The sequence below is a fragment of the Acipenser ruthenus genome, chromosome 5, assembly GCF_902713425.1.
Source record: "Acipenser ruthenus chromosome 5, fAciRut3.2 maternal haplotype, whole genome shotgun sequence".
Taxonomy (NCBI): Eukaryota; Metazoa; Chordata; class Actinopteri; order Acipenseriformes; family Acipenseridae; genus Acipenser; species Acipenser ruthenus.
Window position 1 is genome coordinate 30,326,063 of NC_081193.1, and position 23,307 is coordinate 30,349,369.

Here is a 23,307-nt window from a genome sequence, read left to right on the forward strand (position 1 = left end):
CTATTTTGTGTTAATTGTCTATGCTGCCAAGTTAATAATAATAATAATAATTAAAAAACCGGCTAAAATCATTTAATTTCAATTTAAAATAATCTTTTATTCGCATTGTTCACCTATGTGTACAATGCAGCAGCATGATTTATTTTGAGTTACCATACCGGTAGCCTACAGGGTAAAGCAAAAAGAAAGTGCAGTAGGTATTCATTTGATTTTACTACTGTACTGTATACTGTATAGGCCTACTGTACATATTTATATTTTTGTTCATAATGTCATGTGTAGCCTACCCAAAACACATTAGTGTTATTTCAGCACAATGATTTATACATTTAAAATACATTGAGCACTATAAATGTATGTGTGTGCAATTTAATTGTATTTTTTTTAAACCCAACACCTCCTAACAAAAACAGTGCTGTTTTGTTCTTGGACCCTTGCATGTATAGACTTGCATCCTCTAAACTATTGTATAGAATTGTTAGAATGTGCATAAACTCATCTGCTAAACTGCAGTTTACAAGCTGCTTCCACTAAGTGGTTTAGAATTGGAATATTAATTATTATTATTATTATTATTTATTTCTTAGCAGACATGACTTCTTATCCAGGGCGACTTACAATTGTTACAAGATATCACATTATTTTTACATACAATTACATTATTTTTTACACATTATTTTCACATACAATTACCCATTTATACAGTTGGGTTTTTACTGGAGCAATCTAGGTAAAGTACCTTGCTCAAGGGTACAGCAGCAGTGTCCCCCACCTGGGATTGAACCCACGACCCTCTGGTCAAGAGTCCAGAGCCCTAACCACTACTCCACACTGCTGCCCTGCATAAGCCTGGTTCGATAAATGGCAGACTACCAAGGGAATTTATTAATCCTTACTATTAGGCTGATATGTACTTTATTCGAATTAACATTATTACTTTGCCTCACCTCAAAGTCACTAATAAGCCTTGGTCATTTCGAAGCTATTAGAACACGTTGAAGTCTGCAATGAAAGTAAAATATTTTGAAGAGCACAGAGGCTAGATATCAGCGGGACTTGAATTAATGTATGCAAACAACGAGGGATGAAATAAAAGAGCCTTGATGTGGAAGGCCTACTCACTGCTCTAAGTCTAAGGGCTTACATGCTGTTGGTTCTATGCATTCATTGCTCATACCTCATGAAATTGTCATGTAGTCATTAAAAACACCTTGGACCATATGCATAAAAGATGCTGGTAATCTCCAGCCATTGTGAAAAATTACTGGGTGGTAGTTATCACAGGATTTATAAAACTATGGCATATGCACAGCTCAATTAACAGAATACCGTATGCTATTATCATTTATTAAAAAAAATGAAAATTTGTGTTAAAAATGGAATTTGCTCTTAGGTACTATTCAATAGTATAGTTTTTCAAAGTGCTCAATAAAATAGAATAGCATTTACAACTAAAATAAAAGGAGGAGTACCATATTTATCAGTTTAATCCTGGAGACTATTTTGATTTGAACGTACATACAATGCACATTTATTTAGGCTGTTTCGGATTTATTATAATGCTATATCTGTTGCTGATAGGAATATTTGCAGTGTGAGTTATTGCCTACCAAGGAAAGGAAAAAAAAAACATGTCTTGACTAGATGTATGAATTAACATTTGAGGTTGAAGATTTACATTTAACAGCCAACACTTAACCACTCAATAGTAATTGGGTATTTAACATGTTGGCAGATTAATTCAGTCAGGACTGCCTTAATGGACATCTTTAGTTGTCAGTGATTATACAAACAAGTAACCTCACAGTGCATAGATAAACTGTATTCTTAAAGGGTTTTAAGAGCACCTTGATGGTTATCATCATACAATTTATCTGTACAAAAAATAAACCTTTATGCAGCTCAGTATTACACTTCAGTAATAATGTGGTCTGGACCAGACATTTGAAATACCGTATTACTTCGAATTAACGGCGCCCTCGAATTAACGCCTCACTCAGATATCAGCTTTTTAATGGACGCCGTCCTCGAATAAACGCCGCTCTAAATAAAGAAACGTAAAGGCATTTTTTTTCTACCCCTGCTAAAAAAATAAAGAAAAAAGCACGCAACTCTGCCTATGTCCATGACACCCCCGAAGAGACTGCAACCTCAATCCAGCATGTAATACAAACTAATGTACACCCACCTTAGTAAGCAAATGTTATTTTATAGTACAGTCCTGACAGACAACCTAAGATAAATTACTTACAACACAGCAGTCCTTCACGTCCTTTTTTCCAGCAGAGTTCAGTGCCAACACAGCAGGGGATAAAACAAGGGCTGTCTGTTTACCTCGTCGTCAGCTTGGATGGTGAAAACTTTAACTCAGAGGAACTTAGAGCTTTGCCGGTCACTCTAAGTGCTATCCAAAGGCGTTTGAAGATATCTTCTTGTAGAGGGTTTAGTTGTTTTGTTTTTTATTCAATTGGAATTTTGCTCAGTCCTGTACAATTATATGAAAAATAAACTTGCTTACTATCTATGAGAAGATTTAGTTTCGGTTTCTCTTACAGAGAAATTACAAACAAGCAGGTAAGTTACAGTGAGAAAAAAAAAAAACGAGTAGAATATATTTTAGTTTTAACAGAAATCAAACCGATATTCAGAGGTAATATTTTCCGTTAAGAAAAACAACTGCATCATACTCAACTACCATTCTCTCGCCTCTTCTTGTCCGCCCCACAGCAACCAATACACACTCCTGATTCGCTGGTACATTACTCCCCTGACCTCCCAACTCCCACTTAATAGGCTCATTAACTGTCAGTAAATGTCCTGTATTCAAGCCCCCAAAACACACAAGAGTATAGTGCTGCAGATTAGAGCCTCTCATGGCACCGTTTCTAAAATGCCTTAAATCATGTAATAAAATATTGCAGCGTTTGTAAAGCATAGTATTATTAATAAAGGCCGCCCTCGAATAATCGCTGCCCTCGTTTAAGGGCCGCAGTCATTTTGATCAATTTAAAATAAACGCAACGGTGCCAAATTGAAGTAATACGGTATGTATTTAAGTACAGTTAGTAAAGAAGTATTTGGTCAACATGATATTGCTTAAATGTTATATAGTGTACTACACCACCCACTCAATATATCACGCGCGTCAGTTTCCAATATAAATCCTCTACGCAAGCTGCTTTTTTCTCATTTTTTGTATAAAAAGCAGCACACTGTTTTAATTTGTACTGCGGAGGGTAATTGCTTCTCATCAACTTAAGTTTCTAATTAATTTCATGAGTCTTTCTCTCCTTTCTCAAATGCACAAACCAGCTGCATTGAAAGAATCCTGTTCCAAACATAGGAGGCTTGTTGCTAGGGAGCTGACGTCACTGCCCTGTGACTTTTGCTAGTGCATTGCTTCAGCAACTAGATATTTAATTTGCTTTGTGTTATTGTGCAATGCGTGCGTATATGATAACAGTATGATAGTAATGTTTTGTGTATTTTTGTTTGTGATGTGCAGTACGAAATAAAATGAACAGTAACTCTAAGTGCAATTGCCTATGTATATTACAGCTAAGGCATGCACAGTTAGACTGTAAAAATGGGGAGCCAACTCCAGGACCGCGATATATCCAAATCTGCAGTATAGCGAGGGGCAATATAATGAGGGATGGGTGTATTTCAATTTAACACTTAAGTACTGTATCCTTTCCCATGCGAGCTTGGCATAAACTCAAATGTAGGGCCTGGTTCACATTGCTAGAGTAATAATTTTTTCCAATTATTTTATAGTAAAAATACTGTGACCAGAATATTTATTGTATAGCACTCGGGAATCACTTGGGAATCACCCTAGATTACATCAACCAAGCTCTAAAATGCTTTACAAATCTGTCTTCTTGCAGTATAGGTTGATCAAATCAACCTCATAGTTATTTTAAGTGTTTTGAAGTTATTGAAGAAAATCTTCTCATTACAGCAAGTATAGAAAAAGCACTTAGATACCAGTAGTCTACATGATATTTATATGTTCAGAGGATAGTAAAATATAAATAATGTTGAAAAGGGTTTTCATTTATTTATTTTTAAGTGTGGTTTTATAGAATGTGTGTGCTCTTTTAAGAGTTTTCTTGGAGAGTTTTCATTAGCAGTACACATTCTTTCTTACCACCTGGACAGAAGGGAGAAAAACCATAATATGGCTTCTCATTTTATGTTGAAGTTTCTTGAAAAATAAATTTTAATCACAATGTGACTTTCCTGGTAAAATAAAGGTTAAAAAAAAACATCCATCCAACAATCTCTTTGTTTTTAAAGTTATACTTGGGTCTTCCGTTGCTTATGGTCACAGGCACATTCTTCTGGGTTTTTGTGTGTAGGCATTTTTTTACATTTCGCCACAATTTGCAATTCTGTTTTAAATCCTCCATATCGTAACTGTAATACAGATTTAAATTCTGCGAACATGTCTGCATTCCTAATTGTAATCTTGTTTTAACTCTCGCAAGCGGAATCTCCAATAGAGATAGAAATGTAGGAATTTGCCGGTTTATTGGCTATACACCAATTCTATTTTTTTTCTTTTGGTATCGGGTGTTTTATCGGTTAAATTGTAATTGCAATTTATTTTTAATAAGAGATCAATAAATGTAATTAAATTAATTTTGGGACTATGTTACACTGCAGTTGTATACACAATAAAAGTTTCTGGTTTTGTCTTAAGTAAAAATGTGTTTTAATTATATTAATTATTTTTAATCCCCCAAATGTATGTTATAAGTGGTATAAACCACTTCGGGCCGTACGGTTCTGATGATATATATATACCATTTCTGGGGCGGGCTTATCACCACCCCAGGCATGGTATATATCATGGGAACCGAACGGCCCGTCATGGTTTATACCATATTATATATATATATATATATATATATATATATATATATATATATATATATATATATATATATATATATATACACACTACCGGTCAAAAGTTTTAGAACACACCCATTTTTCTAGTTTTTATTGAAATTTAAGCAGTTCAAACCAGTGAATAACCTGAAATGGTACAAAGGTAAGCGGTAAACTGCCAGAGGTTAAAAAAAAAGTTTAGGTTACCAAAAACTGAAAAATAATGTACATTTCAGAGTTATACAAAAAGGCCTTTTTCAGGGAACAAGTAATGGGTTAACAACTTACAGCTGTTCTGCAGCAATGGAAGTAAATTAAGCCTTGAAAGTTGATGCTAACAATTCCTACAGGTGTCCCAACTTTTGTTGATTACTTAAAAACCCTCTGTCTGTATAAAAGCAGTGTTGGAACAGACTGTCTTACTACACCCTCTTAAGCATTATTTGGACAGTATTGTACTGCAGAAAGTAGTATATTGCTCTCATAATGGCGAGAAAAAGGCAATTAACAAAGGAAGACAGACAGACCATTATAACCCTTAAAAGTGTAGGTCTTTCCTTTACAGAAATTGCAAAGAAAGCCAAGGTGTCAGTGAGTACAGTTTCCTACACCATCAAAAGGCACTTGGAAACTGGAGGAAACTCTGACAGGAAGAGGTCTGGCAGACCCAAAGCCACAACAGAATCAGAAGACAAGTTTCTGAGAGTCAACAGCTTGCGTGATAGGCGGGTCACAGGACAACAGCTTCAAGCACAGCTTAACACTGGTCGAAGTAAGCAAGTCTCAGTTTCAACTGTGAAGAGAAGACTTCGAGCTGCAGGTTTGACAGGTCGAGTGGCAGTAAGAAAGCCATTGCTAAGATGGCAAAATAAGAAACAGAGGCTTGCCTGGGTATGAAGCACCGCCAGTGGACTACTGAAGACTGGAAGAAGGTCTTATGGACCGATGAATCAAAATTTGAAATCTTCGGTTCATCACACAGGGTTTTTGTACGCTGTCGAGTAGGCGAAAGGATGGTTCCTCGGTGTGTGACACCAACTGTCAAACATGGAGGAGGAAGCGTGATGGTCTGGGGCTCTTTTGCTGGATCCAGAGTCGGCGACTTGCATAGAGTGAGTGGCACCCTGAACCAAAACTGCTACCACAGCATTTTGCAGCGCCATGCAATACCCTCTGGTATACGCCTAGTTGGTCAGGGGTTCCTCCTACAGCAAGATAATGACCCAAAACATACCTCCAGGCTATGTCAGAACTACCTTAGAAGAAAAGAACAAGACGGTAGGCTTCAAATCATGGAATGGCCAGCACAGTCTCCAGACTTAAACCCCATCGAGCTGGTTTGGGATGAACTGGACAGAAGGGTGAAAGCAAAGCAACCTACAAGTGCAACACATTTGTGGGAACTTCTGCAACAGTGTTGGGAAGAACTTTCCGAACAATATTTGATTTCTATTGTAGAAAGAATGCCACGAGTGTGTTCGGCTGTTATATCTGCAAAAGGTGGCTACTTTGATGAGTCAAAAATTTAGATTAAATTTTGTTAAACAAAACGATTCCATGATTTCTTTTTTATCTCCAATTGTTTATTTGTACTATGCTTTCATTTCAGAGTACATTGAGACATTAAACTGCGTAAATTTCAATAAAAACTGGAAAAATTGAGGTGTTCTAAAACTTTTGACTGGTAGTGTGTGTATATATATTTATATATATACACACATACATACATACATACACACACACACACACACACACATATATATACACAGTGCTCCCTCGCTATAAGGCTCTTGATTATAATGTGCCTCGGATATAATGCTCTGTGACAATCAGGCTGTAGTGGTGATGTCAGACCCGGAAGAAACACTCAGTACTGCGAAGTGAAATGTGAATTCCGCTGTTGCGCGTTTAATAATGAACAAAATAAAAGGTTTTAAACAAAAAAACAGCACACGGCACTTTGGGCCAAAATAAATAGACGAACAAAACAACAAAACAGTAAACAGACAAACAAACACAGTGAGTCAAAGAAACTTGTCTTGACTTGACTTTTTCTTCTCTCTCTCCCGTTCTACTCACCGAACACAAAACCCTGAGTGAGTAAAACGTGCATCTATATATACAATTGTGCTGGGATCCAATTACCAATTAATTATTCACTTGAATCCCAGCATGTGAACTAATCTGTGAAAACTCCGTGCTCACATATTAAGTACTTTAAATGCACGTGAAGTGATTGTGCAATCCCTGTGCCTAAATACAATTATACATTTTAAACACTCGTTGCTCATTACCCACATTATATTCCATGTACCAACTACAATACACCAACATTAACACACACAACATACAACATAAAACACAAAAATACACACAGGGGCGGGGCACATTGCCACATGCTCCTACAGCATGTCCCCCAATTCCCTATACTAGTGATATTTCTACTAAATACAGTACCGGCGTTGTTCAAACTGTAACAACGTCTCAGTCTAACTTCCGTTTCTGTCTCTCCCTTTTGATACAGTATCTGAACTGAAGAAAAGCTGCGCTGGCACTTTAACACAGACATCTTATTCACCATTCTTTTATAACTAAATATTAGGCCTATTGCATGGTTATATTTTCTAATGATGTGAGAGGAGCTGCAGCTTTCTCCGGGAGACGAGACGCTTCAGCTTTGCGTCAGGCCCGCTCCAGCAGCCGAATCTGGGGCGAACCCATTCCCTCTTCCCCTCTCCCGATCCCCTCTCCTTCTCGCACTTGGTTTGTTTGTCTGTCGCTTTGAACTGAACTCCCGACTGGCGTTTAGCCAGGCTATAGTTTAAAAACTGCTAATTAAAATGATTCACGAGTGGGAATGTTACCTTTTTTTTTTGTAAAAAATATAACGTTGATTACATGGTACTTTATGCATGGTTAATTCATGGAAAGTTACTTTTTTGCTTCACTATATGTGCATTATAGAGAGGGAGTTATTTTATTTTGTATTTTAGTCAGATGTGTGTTGTTATGTGTCCCACGGCGCTCCCCATCCTCTATCCCGTTTATAACGCTCCAGTTATAACACTCATTGTGTGTTCCTTGAGACCCCCGTTACAGCGAGGGAGCACTGCATATATAAACATGTTGCTAATATGTTGTCTGATGTTTTTCAATGACCCGCGTACCGTCACTGACCTGAATTTACAAGCCCCATTTGTACTGTAGTTGCGTTTTCAGTAATTGCCTTCTGTATGTATTCAACATATCCATTAGTTCAAGACAACAGTATGTGATGATATTTTTTTATAACTGGTACAAAACATATGTAGATAATCAAATTAATTGGAATTACACTTTGGTGCTGAATAGTGAAAATTCTCAAACTTCACAGCATTTAACAGCAGGTCTCATCAGCTGTACGGTCATAATCACCAGTGCTGTGCAATCATTATGGTAACAAACACATGAGAGCTTGTAAAGTAAGAACCATTTGCCTAAACAAGAGCTGCGTGTCTACAACATGTGGAGCCTAAAGGTTGCAAATAGTAGAGAATTGAGTTTCCTACCAGGAAAATGTACTTAAGAGAACAATATTTATGGTTATGAAGCTTCTCCTTTAAAATTGCCTCTTGATATATTGAAAGGACAATAAACTCCCTCTATACAGGATTCATAAGCTGTAGGTAATTAAAAAAAAAAAATAAATAAAAAAATAAAACAATGAAAAACACCCACAGCTATAAAATTTCAGCCAATTACAAACATGTACTCCACAGATAAAGCCAAAATGTGCACATTAGGTGAACCCCAATAAGATAAATAAGCTCAGTGTAAGAATGGGCAGGTTCACATGCACTTGAATATATTTCAATGTATGTGAAACAATCTTGGATAATAATACACTCAATAGGGTCTTCATAAACGTTGGCTGTAAATCACCTAGAAACACTAATACTTTAGATAACCTTGACTTGTGTTTTCTTTTCTTTTTTTTTTAACAATGTGTAAAAAGATTAATCCGACGTGACTTTAAAAAAACAGGCTTTAAAATAATTTCTTTACAGCAAATACAGTAACTCATAATGAGTTAAAGCATTGTGAATAGGGCTTTTTTAATCAGCTCAGTAGATGTAAGATAGTTTCAGAGAGCTAGTTTCAAAATTCAGAGTACACTGCTTTCTCAGAATAGGTTGTAAGGTGATATGGTCATGGCTTCCATATGCCCCATAATGCCATTACACTTGCACTTGTATTTTGGATTTATACTTATTGTAGCATGGTTTAAATGACCCTCTTTTCTGGCACATCTTATTCAATAAATCATGTTGATTGGTTACAGACAAAAAAAAAAAGCCATAGAAATATATGTTAAGGTTTTAGCATCACAATGAAAGCATGAAAACAGAAAAAAAACTATCTGAAGAGCCTTTTGTAACCAACCATCTAAAGATCCATTTGTAAAGAATGTTTACAATTAGCAAATGTTGTCTTTTGGTGCAGGGACAAAAAAAGAAAAAAAGCAATACACTGTGGCTGATACTGCAGTTTAAAATGACAACAGAGATTTCTAATGATTGCGCAATATCAATATCAAATTATGAGCTAAATGAATTTAAAGTCACATTAGAACCACAAGCAGTATCGGTATGTACTGAGAATACTACACTTTGTTTACAAATGTGCATGGCGGATTTATTTGTTACTCTAGACTGGGATGCTTTTAGATTATCAACTGGGACACTACAGGAATATATATTTTAGAAGAACGAGTTGCTGGGACACAATTCCTAAATACAATCACCACTGCTTTCAAAACACGATGAACATGCATTATATAGGTAGTGTGAATGGTGTGCTGAAACAAACTGACCTATTATCCAAATCATGCTGTCGCAATGAAATGTATGCTTAAAGCAGCTTTGGAAATGTTCACACGGGTTAGTTTAAATATTACTATAAACAGTGACCTGCACATTTATAGTAATAGACAAAGACTACTATCAATCTTCTTAACAACTCAGTAATTTGAATAGGGTCTAGTTCTTTTTAGCACGAGTTTAATGCATTCACTTTTAAAGTGCAGAAGCATCTGTAATTTTAGGCAAATGTTCCATGTTGAATGTGTTTCAAAAGTGTTTTTTTTTTCTCCCCTCTTCAATGTTTTGAGTTTATCAACAATCCAACAATTCAATATCCTTCAATTTTGATTTGTTTTGGGGTTGTTAATCACAGCTTGATGTTATCAGTGCTTATTCCCACTCTTGCCGATTCAGCTGTAGGTCTGCAAACATATTATTAAAAACAGGTGATTTGCAGTGACGAGAACAACCTCTGTTAAGGTTTATTTAAAGGTAGGAAAATCAAGATGAAATAGAATTCATGGTTTCAAAGCTAAAGTTTGTTTCCTTTTTCCCCTTTTCAGGTCAGGCTTGTGGAGGTTTGGTACAAGGTCTTAATGGTACAATAGAAAGCCCAGGTTTTCCTCATGGTTATCCAAACTATGCCAATTGCACCTGGATCATAGTCACAGGAGAGCGCAACAGGATACAGCTATCATTTCATACCTTTGCCCTTGAGGATGATTTTGATATAGTAGCAATCTATGATGGACAGCCGCTTCAAGGCAACTTGAAAATGAGGTAAGGTTCTTTTTTTACTTTGATTCACATGTATTGAAAAATATAAAGTTTGCTCCCCCACCCCCTTAATTCACACTCTATAGCATTGTGCATTTTTAGATACATTTTGACTAGCAGCAGCTTATTGAATTAATTAACAAAAAAATACTGATGCTATATTTTTACCAACAATAAATATGTTGCATACAACTTCTTTAAGTCAAAACAAAAACATCACAGGTAAAACAAAGATGGAGTTATGTTGGTCAGTATTATGAAGGAACAATAATAATCTTTTTTTTTTTTTTTTTTGGTGCTGAAAGTGAGAAAAGGGTACAGTTCGATAGTGTTGATACAGCTGTGTTTTCATGCTTTAGTTGTGCTTTTGTCAAGGCAGAAAAAAGTGTTGAAGCAGAGTATGGTCAACCAACAAAAGCTGTAACAGAGGCAAACAAAAGGGTTGTACAGAAGCTTATTATGGACAATTGCCACATTACCAAGTATTATTCTCAAATACTAAATCCTGTTTATGCCTGGGGTCAGAATGAAAAGATCTGGTCTGTTTTCAAAGATGGGATTCTCTTCAGTCACAATGCACCTATGCACACCCACATACAGCTGGCATTCACACACATAAAAGTATAGAAAAATTGTGTCAGTCCACGGGGGAGTACCTGAGAGATTAACTGGTATCAGAGTGTTTACATTCACAATGTAGGTCCACATTTTACACAAACAACCTTCATATTAAGAACATGGTTTAAATTCATGACATAGTTTAGAGCACCGTTAAAAGATATTACCGGTACCTGTTGGAAAATCAAACCGTCAAAAAGCACATTATATAACTATAAGAAAGTCAAGTAAACACATATTTTAGCTGTTTGGAATAATGGTTGAACAAAGTCATTCAAACCAGTGTTGAATTAAAAAAATACGGATTATAAGTAATCTTTTGTGGCCATTTAATGTGACCGGATGAGACAGTGCACTATTTGAAATAAGCATTAACCAACAGGATCTATGAGGTGGCAGATACTAATGTACCTTAATTAAGACCTGAAGGAGTTTGGGGGATTGAATGTTTGGTGTTCATGGCTTTGGTTTTGGCTGATTGTAACAGAACATACACAAGAGAATACCAAAAAATACAGGTTACCTCAGTAAAGATGCTGTAGAAATGTCCTGGACTTTTTTTCCCACCTAGTTATCAGTTAATACCACTTATTACTAATAATGTTCTATTATTACCTGTATTGGAATTGAGCCCAAAAGACACATTCCTGCTTTTACTTTGAAAGGGTTACAAATAACACAGCTTAAGTGTTTAAACGAATCACTCAGAACAGAGTTGGGGTAATGCATTACTGTAATAATATTAATTTTGTCAATAACAAGGTAATATAACACGTTCAATTTTTAATGGGAGTAATAATATTACAGTTACAGTTATACACCTACATTGGTGGTCTTTAATTTTTTTAAAGCCAAAGTACATTTCAATTCAGTTGTAACCGCTAATGTGAACTGCTCTTTGTTGTATTTATTCAGCATGACGCGCCGTGAAACCGGAAACACTTAACTGCTACTTTCCTTGAACACACATGGAAACCCTGAACAAAGCTTAATAAAAGCATAACACAGAGATCCCGACAAGTACATAAACAGCTAAATCTTCTTTTGATGCGATACAACAAGGACTATTTAGATTTATAAACAAAACATTTAAAATAGTTTGACTTAACCTATGCTTTGAAGAACTCAAATTGCAAACAAAGGAAAATAGTACATGTATCTACAAAATACATGTGTATCTATTATGTTAAATAATTTATCTAACGCAATGTTTTATATACATCATGTCTGTTTTTTTCCATGTATTGTAGTGATTACAATTTGTTATTCGGTCAATTATTAAGAGTATTTGTTTGTTAAACTACAAACATTTTTTAAAAAAACCTATTGGACTCATTTAATAAATTAATTACCAGTTAAATAGTAAACAATAAAATTGGCAAGGAATGTTTCTCCGCATCATGCTACAGCAGACATAACCACCCAGGAGCTAAATGTGGAAACCTGAAGGACTGGCCTTTGTCTTCCAGGGGCTGGTAGCTTGCCAACATCAACTGTTGAGTGCATGGATGGCCTTCGGTTTTGAGCTGTTGTGGGCATTGCTGCAAAATCGAACACTAAACCTCCCAACCTTAATTAACAATAGTAAACAGTCAGGAGCTTAGCACAGGTTTTCTCCCAATCCGTGACCCTATGCTTGTATGTGGGAACCATTACCCCACCACATACAAAATATTTTGTTTGAGGCATGTGCTTAAAGGCACTACCCTTAAAATGTGAGAGGGGGCCTTTCGTTAAGATAAAAACAAGTGTTTGGCTTTGTATTTAAAAGATTATGACAATCGGCATCAGACACTCATCATTACATTAGTTCATTTCACAAATCTTATTTAATCTCAAAAGATTTTTGTTAAAATTACTTATATTATTTGTGCTGTCACACTTGTTTCAGGATAATGTTTTACCCCTTAATATTATGCAGATTCATAAGCTGTATGCTAATTAAATACAGTTAAATGATAAGGGGGACAGCACACCTACAAACCAAGACGACTCCCTTTGTGCTACCCCTGTGTACTGGAGGCATTGTTCACATCTCTTCAGGAACATTAAGTGATTACATTTATTCAATTACTTTGTAATTATTAACTTGACAAACCCTCTTTTACCACTAGAGATAATAGCTGTCTGTAGCACTGTAGTAACAGTGTCACATACATTTCTTTATAATCAAAGTATCCAAGAACACCTAAATAATTGTAATTCTATAATTAATATGTTATTCAAGATCTGAGTATTTTACAGTTTTTGGCTATTTTTTTTTTTTTTTCTTTTTTTTTTTCAAGTCTCCAGCTCCCAAACGGTTTGGAATTTTAGGGTACAGGGGGAATGGCCCAGAATAGTGCTGCTTTCTGGGTTGGTGAAAAAATATTAATCTGTTTCTGAGTTTTATGGGTTTTAAACTTTGGTTCTGAGCATGCTCAGTACAGCCCTTGCAGTTAGATGTTTGATCTTGAAAAAGGAATTGGCATCACAACAAAATATTATTTTTTGCAACTGTCTAATCATCTTTTGTCAGATATAAATCTTTGTTCGTGAGGTGGACATTTTGTTTCCAGTATAAAAAAAGAAACTGAAACTGCCTGTTAATCACATATCTATAGTAAACCATGACATGTCTGTATATAATTGGGACTTCATAAGATTGACTGTAACATTGTCTTTCAATTTTGTGAGTGGGAAATGTGCTTATTTGATCTCTTAAAATCTTTTTTTGCTACTCGTCTCACGGAAAAAAAATATATTCTCACAAAAAATAATTTGTTCTGGCGAAAGTAGAAGTACTCTGGCAAAAAAATAATTTAGAATTTCATTTATTTTGTCGTGAGGGATGATCTTCTTTCGTCAGTCTCTTTCGTTCTCAAGAAAAAATAAATAATCCCCCCAAAATAAAATTTGGACAGCCATCGCCGATTCCTCAGGAGAGATTTGCCCGAGACAGACAGCATTCGGTGCACCCAGTGCGCTCGGTGCTTATTGCACTCCGTGCGCATGGTGCTCGGTACACATCGCCTCGGTGCATCCAGTACACATGGCACTCATGCGCACGGTGCTTGGTGCACTCCGTGCACACGAGTACGATAGCACCACAGTGAGTGCAGTACACGCTGCTCGGCGCACGTGTGCTAGCTCCACTCAGTGCGCACGGAACTCTCGTGCACTCAGTGTTTGGTGCACTTAGGGCGTACACTGCTCAGTGCATTCGGTGAGCATAGCACTACGGTACTCATGGCCAATTGGCACACACAGTGCTTGGCAAACTCGGTTGTGGCAACCATGGCGATCATTTCATTTCACATGAATATACCGCTCAGTGACAAACACCCACTCTGCGTGTGGTGCCTGGGGGTCCAACACGCCATGGAGGCCGTGGGGAGAGAGGACTTCTGCGACTTGTGCGCGGCCTTTCAGCCCCAGGTGCATCGCAAAAGGCTCAGAAGGGCCATGGGGCTAGATGCTCAGTCTCCCACGGCAGAGCCATCAGCAGCCCTTGGAGTTCCATCCCCGCTCTTCCAGCTCTCACAGAGCCCCATGCAGGAGATCCCCTGCGCTCAGGCTCCTGTGACAAAACCTCGCAGTCACTCCAGGTGAGAAGGGTGAAACGCTCAAAGCAGGCGAGGAACATAATTTACCTCAAGGAACAGATGGCTCAGGTCCTTGAGCTGCTGTCTAGACAGCAAGCTCCTGCGGTACCAGTAGAGGCCCAGGCCCCGCTACCGCCCGCACCAGATTTAGCCCCTGGGTCTCCCATGGAAGCCCAGGTCGAGCCAGACTTACAGTACTTAATGGCGGAGGAGGACATGCTATCTTTAGCGGCCTCCTGGGATGAGGACTCCTTCCCCACGGAAGTGGAGGAAGAGTAGGAGCCGGCACCGTCGACTGTGGCGGAACTTAGCTCCGAGATTGCCTCAGAGACTAGTCTACCGCCATTGCCAAGCTCCATGCTGGCATTAATGGGGCGCGCTGCAAATTTTTTTGCAGATCCCCTGGACGACACTGGCAAAGCCCTGCTGCTCCGTGTTTCGGATGCAGGCAGTAGCTCCTACAGCACAGCCATTCCCACCGTTTCCTGATTTTATGGAGGAGGAACTCTCCTTTTGGGATCGACCGGCATCAGCGCCAAGTATTTTGAAGCAAGCCGCCCGACTTGCTTCATTGGAAGGCGCAGAGAAGCTGGGCTTCACAGGATTCCCCCTGGTTGATCCACCATCGCGGCCTTGGTTAAAGCCCTGCCGGTGGGTGGATTGTCAAGGGACCCAAATTTGAGGAGGGCTTACACAGCGGAAGCACAGGTGGCTAACATGGCGGGTATTCTTACCGCGTATTTAGATGGCGTGCTTATGGGGGCCTCGCTCCCAGAGCCTGTGGCCACGGAGCTCCACCTCCTCTCCAGTATGCTGCTGCAGATTTCCGGTCTTCATTCATGTCGTAGACCCCACCTCCTGCGGAGAGGGGTTCTACTCAAGATATTTTCTAGTACCCAAGAAGGATGGCGGCTTACACCCCATCTTAGACCTAAGATTCCTCAACAAGTTCTTGAAGGACAGGAGGTTCCATATGCTGACTCACTGTCACATTCTCCATTCAGTTTGACCGTGGGACTGGTTTACCACTGTGGACTTACGGGACGTGTACTTTCACGTTCCCATTTATCCAGAGTACCCCCAGGAAGTAATTCCGCTTCGCTTATCAGAGAAGCATTTACAAGTTCTCCGTGCTGCCGTTCAGCCTCTCCCTGGCTCCTCGTACATTTTCAAAGTGCGTGGACGTTGTCCTGGCCCCCTTGAGTACTAAAATATCTCGACAACTGGCTGATTTGTGCTCAGTTGCGAGAGGGAGCAGCGGCCCACAAAGTGATTGTGAAGCAGCATCTGGCGAGGCTGGGCCTCACCATCAACGATGCGAAGAGTCGGCTTATACCGGTGCAGTGCACAATGTACTTGGGGCTCCGGCTGGACTCCAGTATGATGTGTACATAACTTACGGTGGTGGATGCCCTCTCACCTGTGCGGGGGGCGTGCGGATGGGAGTGGTGTTAACTTGCCAAGTAGTCATGACAGACACCTTCAACTTGGGTTGGGGGGGGGCGGTCTGGGAAGGGCGGTCTGCTGGAGCTGCAGGCTGTTTTCCTGGCTCTCCAGCAGTTTCTTCCAGTGCTGCATGGGAAACATGTGCCGGTCCAAACGGAAAACACATCAGTATGTCAACCACCACGGTGGCCTCCGGTCCCCGGGGCCGCATCACATCGCCTGTTGTACTGGAGGCTCTCACGAAGGCCCCGTTTGACCCTATACACTCTCCATAGAGTTGAAGCTTCTGTCTATGAAGAGAGCCTTTCTTGACTATGACCTCCGCTAAATGGGTCAGTGAGTTTCAGGCACTGTCGGTGCACAGCTCCTGTATGCGTATTGGGACGATGGCAGCAGGGTGTCACTGCGTACAAACCCTGCTTTCCTCCCCAAGGTGATTACAGCCTTCCACATGAATCAGTCTGTGGAATTGGAGTCTTTCCATCCATCTCTGTTTGCTTCAGAGGAGGATAGGAGATAAAATGTCCTCTGCCCAATGCGGGCATTGAGGTGTTATGTGGATAGGACAAGAGCTCTGCGTCTTACTGGCCAGCTCTGTCGGTCATGGTTTATGGACGGTCACTGTTTATGGACCCTAGGACAGCCCCTCTCAAAGTAGCGAATGTCGCATTGGATTGAGGACACAGTCAATGCGGTGATTGACAGGGCTGGCTTACCCCCGCCTAGGAGAGTACCTGCGCACTCTACTAGAGCAGGGGTTTTCAACCTGTGGGTCGCAAGCCATGCCCAGGTGTGTCGCCAAAATGTTTGACCGGTCAGATAAAAAAAAATCTATTTATTAGAAAACTCAGACGATGATTCAAGAGGAAGAGAGTATAGCATAAAATATACCCTGCATTGGTTTGCTAACCTCGAGCAAGGGAGGAGGAGCTTGCACAATGACTCACCGTTGCACTGACGATCGGAACCGGGATCACTGGAGTCGGATCATGCGAAGGTGTTTTACGAAGCGGATATGGCTGTGGCGCCAGTGATCCGTAATCTTGATCCAATCCTGGAGCTGCACGCGCCGTAACTTGGGAAACTAAGCGATGTGAAGTGAACATACGTGGCACATAGTGTTTATTATATATATATATATATATATATATATATATATATATATATAACAGGAACACGTTTAAAGTTTGGAACTCACTGTCTATAGTATGTAAACAGCCGTTTGTTAAAATCAGTCAAAGGATAACGTAATTTGTCAACACCTAATACATACCAGTTAGTAATTGTTATGCACATCTCTGTGATTTATTTGTGTATTATGGGCAACTGAATGAAATAATTCCAATATATATTTTTGCTGACCAAAAATTAAAACAAAGTTAAGTTAATTATTTATTTAGAATTGGTTACGTTTTATGACACATAGGTATTTGATTCATTTAGCAATGTGTGTTTAAATTGTATCAAACTGGTGTTTTTTTTTTTTTTTTTTTTTTTTTAATGAACATTAATATTATAATAAGGCCTAATCTGCAATAGGACGTGATGCAAACATATACTTTGCACACAAAAAAGATGGGATGTCATGTTTTATCCTGTTCCAGTTAACTATATATAATCACCCATTTAAAGCAAAAGACAGGATTGCGCACGCTAAAAGCAGTAAACCTAATTTTGTCGATCATGCGACACACACTCCTGTCTTAATTTCTCCATTTTTAAAACATTCGATCAAGCTCTGATCCGACTCTTGATCAGATTTTGAGCCGAAGCTGAGCTCAGGATCAGCGCTGATCTGTTTAGTACAACCCAACACATCACAGGAGCAGTTTTCTAAGTAAAGTACTTTATTTCATCATTAGTCAATTAAAGGTGGGTCACAATTTTTTTTTTACATTTAAAGGTGGGTCGTCAGGTTGAAAAGGTTGAAAACCACTGTACTAGAGGGTTTTAATCCCTCGGTAGGCAGGACCGAGGATGTCATCCCAGGCAGGGGCCTATCGGCAGCTCTGGTATAGAGAGCTTAGAAAATACCTACCAAGAGGCAGGCGTATCCCATACCTAATGTTGTTGTTGTTGTTGTTGGTGGTCATCTTCTCTTTCAGGGAACCAGGGTTACGGTAAGTAACTCAACGTTTTTGTTCATGAGTGCGAACATCCAAAATGCTAACAGTGTATTACATTTTATAAATTAAATATTTTAATGTTTATAGTAAAATTAAACGTCCTTGCTTAAACTATGTTTTTACATATTTAATTTTTTTTGCTGAGAGATGGCACAGCTATGTGCATACCTTTTGCATCACATACATTTCTTTTTTGGATTGAGACAATTAAAAAAAAAAAAGCCTAGATTAGCATAGTTTAGATATTTTATTTAACATGTAATCAAAGATACTACAGAACGATATTGCAAAAGTCTACCGGAAGCCATGATAGTTGTACAGTAGTATTTAAGGCAGGTAGGGTTTCGAAATGTCAAATGTTTTAATGTCACAGCTTTTCATTAAGTATGGAAAACTACAAAGCTGTATGTAATGCAGTATGTAAATGTAGCATTATTCCACAGGCTTCATTCGACTTCATGAAGCAAAATGATTTAATTATATAGGGAGATGCTAAACTTCATCTCCATAGTAATACTGCTAATTCACTGTATTCTAAAAGATACATTACAACTGTACATGCACGTGGAAGGGTAAGGAATTCACTGACACAGGAGACAAAGTTTTAGTGCTAAACACCACTCGGGTGCACTGTTTATTGTTCACCAGCAGGTGGCACTAAAGGTCCGCCGGTCCCAGACACCAGCAATGGTAAATGAGACACGGCCAGATAGACACTCGCAGGTGCCTAAACAAATAATAATCAGAAACAGAAGGTACAAAGAAAAAGAGAAAATAAAACACTTTTAACAAACTAAAAAATAAAGGTGCTGCACTCTGCAGCTTTACCCCGACCGTCGCTATCCACATGGCCCAGGTCGGGTCTCCATCCTACGCTCACCTAGTCCCTCAACCTGCTATGCAGATTCTGCCCAAGTTTTCCCCACTACTAAAAAAAAAAAATCATTTTTTCTTTCTTTTTTATTTTGTTTTGTTTTGTTCCTCTCCGGCTGTGCTTGGTCTGGCAGCAGCGCTTCCGCGGGCTCGTTTTTCGTCTTTAAAAGGGGCAGGTCTGAGGGAACAACAGAGCATTATTTTATAGGTCCAGCAATCCCCCAAAGCCCGCCTCTTAGCTATTCAGAGAGAGGGAAAGCCAACACGCCCTCCATGACTAACAGGCGGATCTTACGAGGCTGCTGCCCTCTTCCTGCAGCACCATGCATACGTCAGACAGTCAGCACAGATCACCCTTGTAACAATGCAATACTGGCAAAATACAATAAACATAACCTCGATTTACGATGGACTGTACTGTATAGTGAGATGTTTTTTATATATTTGACCCATTAATGTTATAGTTTATTACTGCTTGGAACTTTTTGTCTTAACAAAATCTCCACAATGCACAAACACCATCCCCAAATCGCTGTCAGCCAAAAGGCTAAAATCTGTTTATGTTCCACATTGAATAAGCTGAACATGTTGGAGTCTTCCTGCCTCACAAGATTCCATCAACTTTGAATATTACTAAGGGATGGTCAAAATTCAGTATTTAAAAAAGTACATGCTTTGGGATAGTAATTTAAGTTTGTACATATAATGATGTTTTCGCTTATCAGTTGTATCAAATGCATTTGTACTGTGGGTTAGGTTTTGACATGCGCATGTGTTTTTTTGTTATATAAATGTTTTCATACTAACTTTTGTACATGATAACATTAATTTAAAAATCCAATTGATGCCTATGATAAATACGTTTTGTGACTAATTTGAATCTTTTAATATTTTTCAATATTAACTAAATCGAGTTATTAATCAAATTGATTCATCTTGTTACACAATTGATTTATTAATGTCTGGATATACTGTTACTTGATTGATTACTGTCTTGTTCACAGTCATCTTAAACTAAAGCTAGAATATGTTTTGTTGAAAAATAAATTTTCAACCGATTCAGATTTTGCTGCTGATGTATTTATTTTCAAAAGGTTTTCATAAGGTTGTGGTCTATAATAGAATATACAGGCTTTCTAGCTATACATATATTCTCAAAAAGGAAGGAAATTGTTTGCAAAAAACTTTGTTAATGAGTCAGTTAGGGTTGATATTAAAATGACAAAGTAGGGAAATGCAATGTTAGGGTTTTTAACCTTAACTCTGCATTACCTCCCATCCCCTTACAAGCAGTGGAAGAGGCAAGACAGCACAAGCAACCACAGACAGCCATCATCAGTTAAGACAAACAACATACATCTCTGCAGATAGCACAAGAGACATCCATCATCATGGTCCACTAGGTGTATGAGGTCTACTGCCATGCCAGTGTGTTGGGGGGGGTCGTGTATATCTGGGCACTGCTTATGCAGGTCTGGTAGGAGACAGATGCATAATAGTGGCACCAACATCACACTGTACCTCTATGAATTCCACTGCCTTGATCAATGTCTAGTGTGGCATCCACAAGTTCACTGTGCATCAGTTTGTTGGGTGGGGAACTGCATGCAGGGCAACATGAGGGGAAGTGTATATGTTTGGTAAATCGTGAGACCCAGTACATGACAGAAGGACTATCAATAGTGCTGTAATATGAATCTATGTCCTAGCATGACTTTCTATTGTATGGAATTGCAGATGTTCAATGGCATAATACATTGTTTTGCAAGGGAGAAAGGGATGACGGGCCGGCATTAGCATTCATAGTAACATGGATGCAGGGAATGGGAGCACTTTAAGAACAGGACACCCATGTGACAGATATATGACCCAATGATATTCAACCAAGAGTTGTTCGGTGTCATACTGGATGAGCAACAGAATACAGTTTAATGGGAAGGATGGCCTCACCATCACAGTGTTGTCAGATAGCACAAACATGCGTTCTGTAAATATCCACCCTTATGCAGTGCAGATGGATGTCTCTTGTGTTATTTGCAGAGAGTTGTATGTTGTTCATCTTATCTGATGATGGCTGTCTGTGACTACTTGTGCTGCCTTGCCTCTTCCACTGCTTGTAATGGGTGACAGGTTTAAAAACCCTAACACTGCATTTCCCTACTTTTGTCATTTTAATATCAACTGATGCATTAACGATTTTTTTGCAAAGAAATATATATATATATATATATATATATATATATATATATATATATATATATATTAACAGACCAATTTATTTTAGTGTTAAACTGCACATCACAGGACTTTGAGACATGGCAGTTTTAACATTACAAATGGCATAGCAAATTATTTGATTAACCTAACACCCACCTGCCGGGTTAAGTCACAGCTGGATTTTGTTTAGAGAATACCCTGTTGTAGCAATCATCAATCTGTGGATTAACACTCAAAATAAGGGTTGATGCAGTCTAGATGGATTCCCTGGTACAGTAAACTCTGGCAGGGTATCGGTTGATCAAAACAACGCCTTAGAAAATGATAAGTGTGGCCAGGCAGGATTGTGGTATCTTTAATTACTTGATGCATTGAGAGATATTTTTGTTAAGGTTAATTTCTAAACAGGAAAGTAACATAGAATGCATTCAATTGGTAGTTATTGTTAGAAGAAAACATAATAAAAAAAGATACATTTTCCTGAATCCTATAATCCTTTCCTTTTTGATTATTTTTATGGCAGTTTAACATAGCTCTGATAGTGGTGACTGCACAGTGTTCAACCTTTAATTGATGTATGCATGCTTATTAACCGTGCATAAAATCTAAAATGTATGTATGATGTTGTGCAGTGTGCAAAGGATTAAAAAAATGCAATTATAAATGCAAAGTGTTGCAAAAATGTGTTTTGGATTACTATCTTATAAAAAAAATAGAAAAAAAGAATCAAAAAGCAGTCATGATCCACAAAATACATATTCTTGGTGGTATTTGCTGTTGAACTATTCAATACAGATGTTTTGGGCTACCTATCAATTACAATGATTTCAACTTGAGGAACGTGCCCCTTAATTCTCATTAGTAGCATATGAAAATAATGCATTATAGAAATATTTAATACAGGCTTCCTTATCTGCCCTCTCATGCAATATTCTTCTTCTGTCATCTGAAGTAGAATAACTGAGCATTCTGTTAGAAATATCCGTCCCCTGGGTTACACACCAATTACAACCAAAAAAAAAAACACCCTTGGGGGAAAGCTGTATTAATAGGAGTAATTATACATTACCTAGATGCCTCATGTCACTTCTATATTAAAAGGTAGGAGCAGAAATCTGCTGATATTGGAAACCCCCTTAATTGCTGTTTCTTAAATGATGACACTGTGTCAAATTGTCAGGCTTCAGACCTGAATCTGTAATCCCATTATAGGAACGTGACCTCCCTCTTGGAATTGAATGAGCATCCTCATCTACAGTATAGTAATAAATAAATAAATACCCCCCCCCCCTCCCCAAAACAGATCTATCTGTCTATCTATACGTATATAAACCATGGGCCCTTAGGCTGTAGCTTCCATCTGAATTAAGATCTGTGAAGACCCTAATACTCCTTGTTTGACTGCAGCTATTGGTGAAGTTAATTAAATGAAAAGGTGCGTGCCACAGGATTGATTACAGGCCATTGCAGGTGAGCATGGGTGAGTAATGGGTTCTGTTATATACTTAAAATTACCTTATCATATGGGAGATACTGAAATTGAAGAAGGGAACTATGAAAAAGACCTAGGAGTTTATGTTGACTCAGAAATGTCTTCCTCTAGACAATGTGGGGAAGCTATAAAAAAGGCCAACAAGATGGTCGGATATATTGTGAGGAGTGTTGAATTTAAATCAAGGGAAGTAATGTTAAAACTTTACAATGCATTAGTAAGACCTCACCTAGAATATTGTGTTCAGTTCTGGTCACCTCGGTACAAAAAGGATATTGCTGCTCTAGAAAGAGTGCAAAGAAGAGCAACCAGAATTATCCCGGGTTTAAAAGGCATGTCATATGCAGACAGGCTAAAAGAAATGAATCTATTCAGTCTTGAACAAAGAAGACTACGCGGCGATCTGATTCAAACATTCAAAATCCTAAAAGGTA

At 38.5% G+C, this 23,307-nt stretch overlaps 1 protein-coding gene across 1 annotated transcript in view; it reads left to right on the forward strand.

The window, feature by feature from the left end:
* Positions 1 to 23,307, forward strand: part of LOC117402922 (CUB and sushi domain-containing protein 1-like) — a 778,430-nt gene that overhangs the window by 151,389 nt on the left and 603,734 nt on the right. The window contains exon 2 of the mRNA XM_034004588.3: positions 10,304 to 10,520. Coding sequence (XP_033860479.3) covers positions 10,304 to 10,520 — 217 coding nt within the window. The remainder of the gene's footprint in view (positions 1 to 10,303; positions 10,521 to 23,307) is intronic.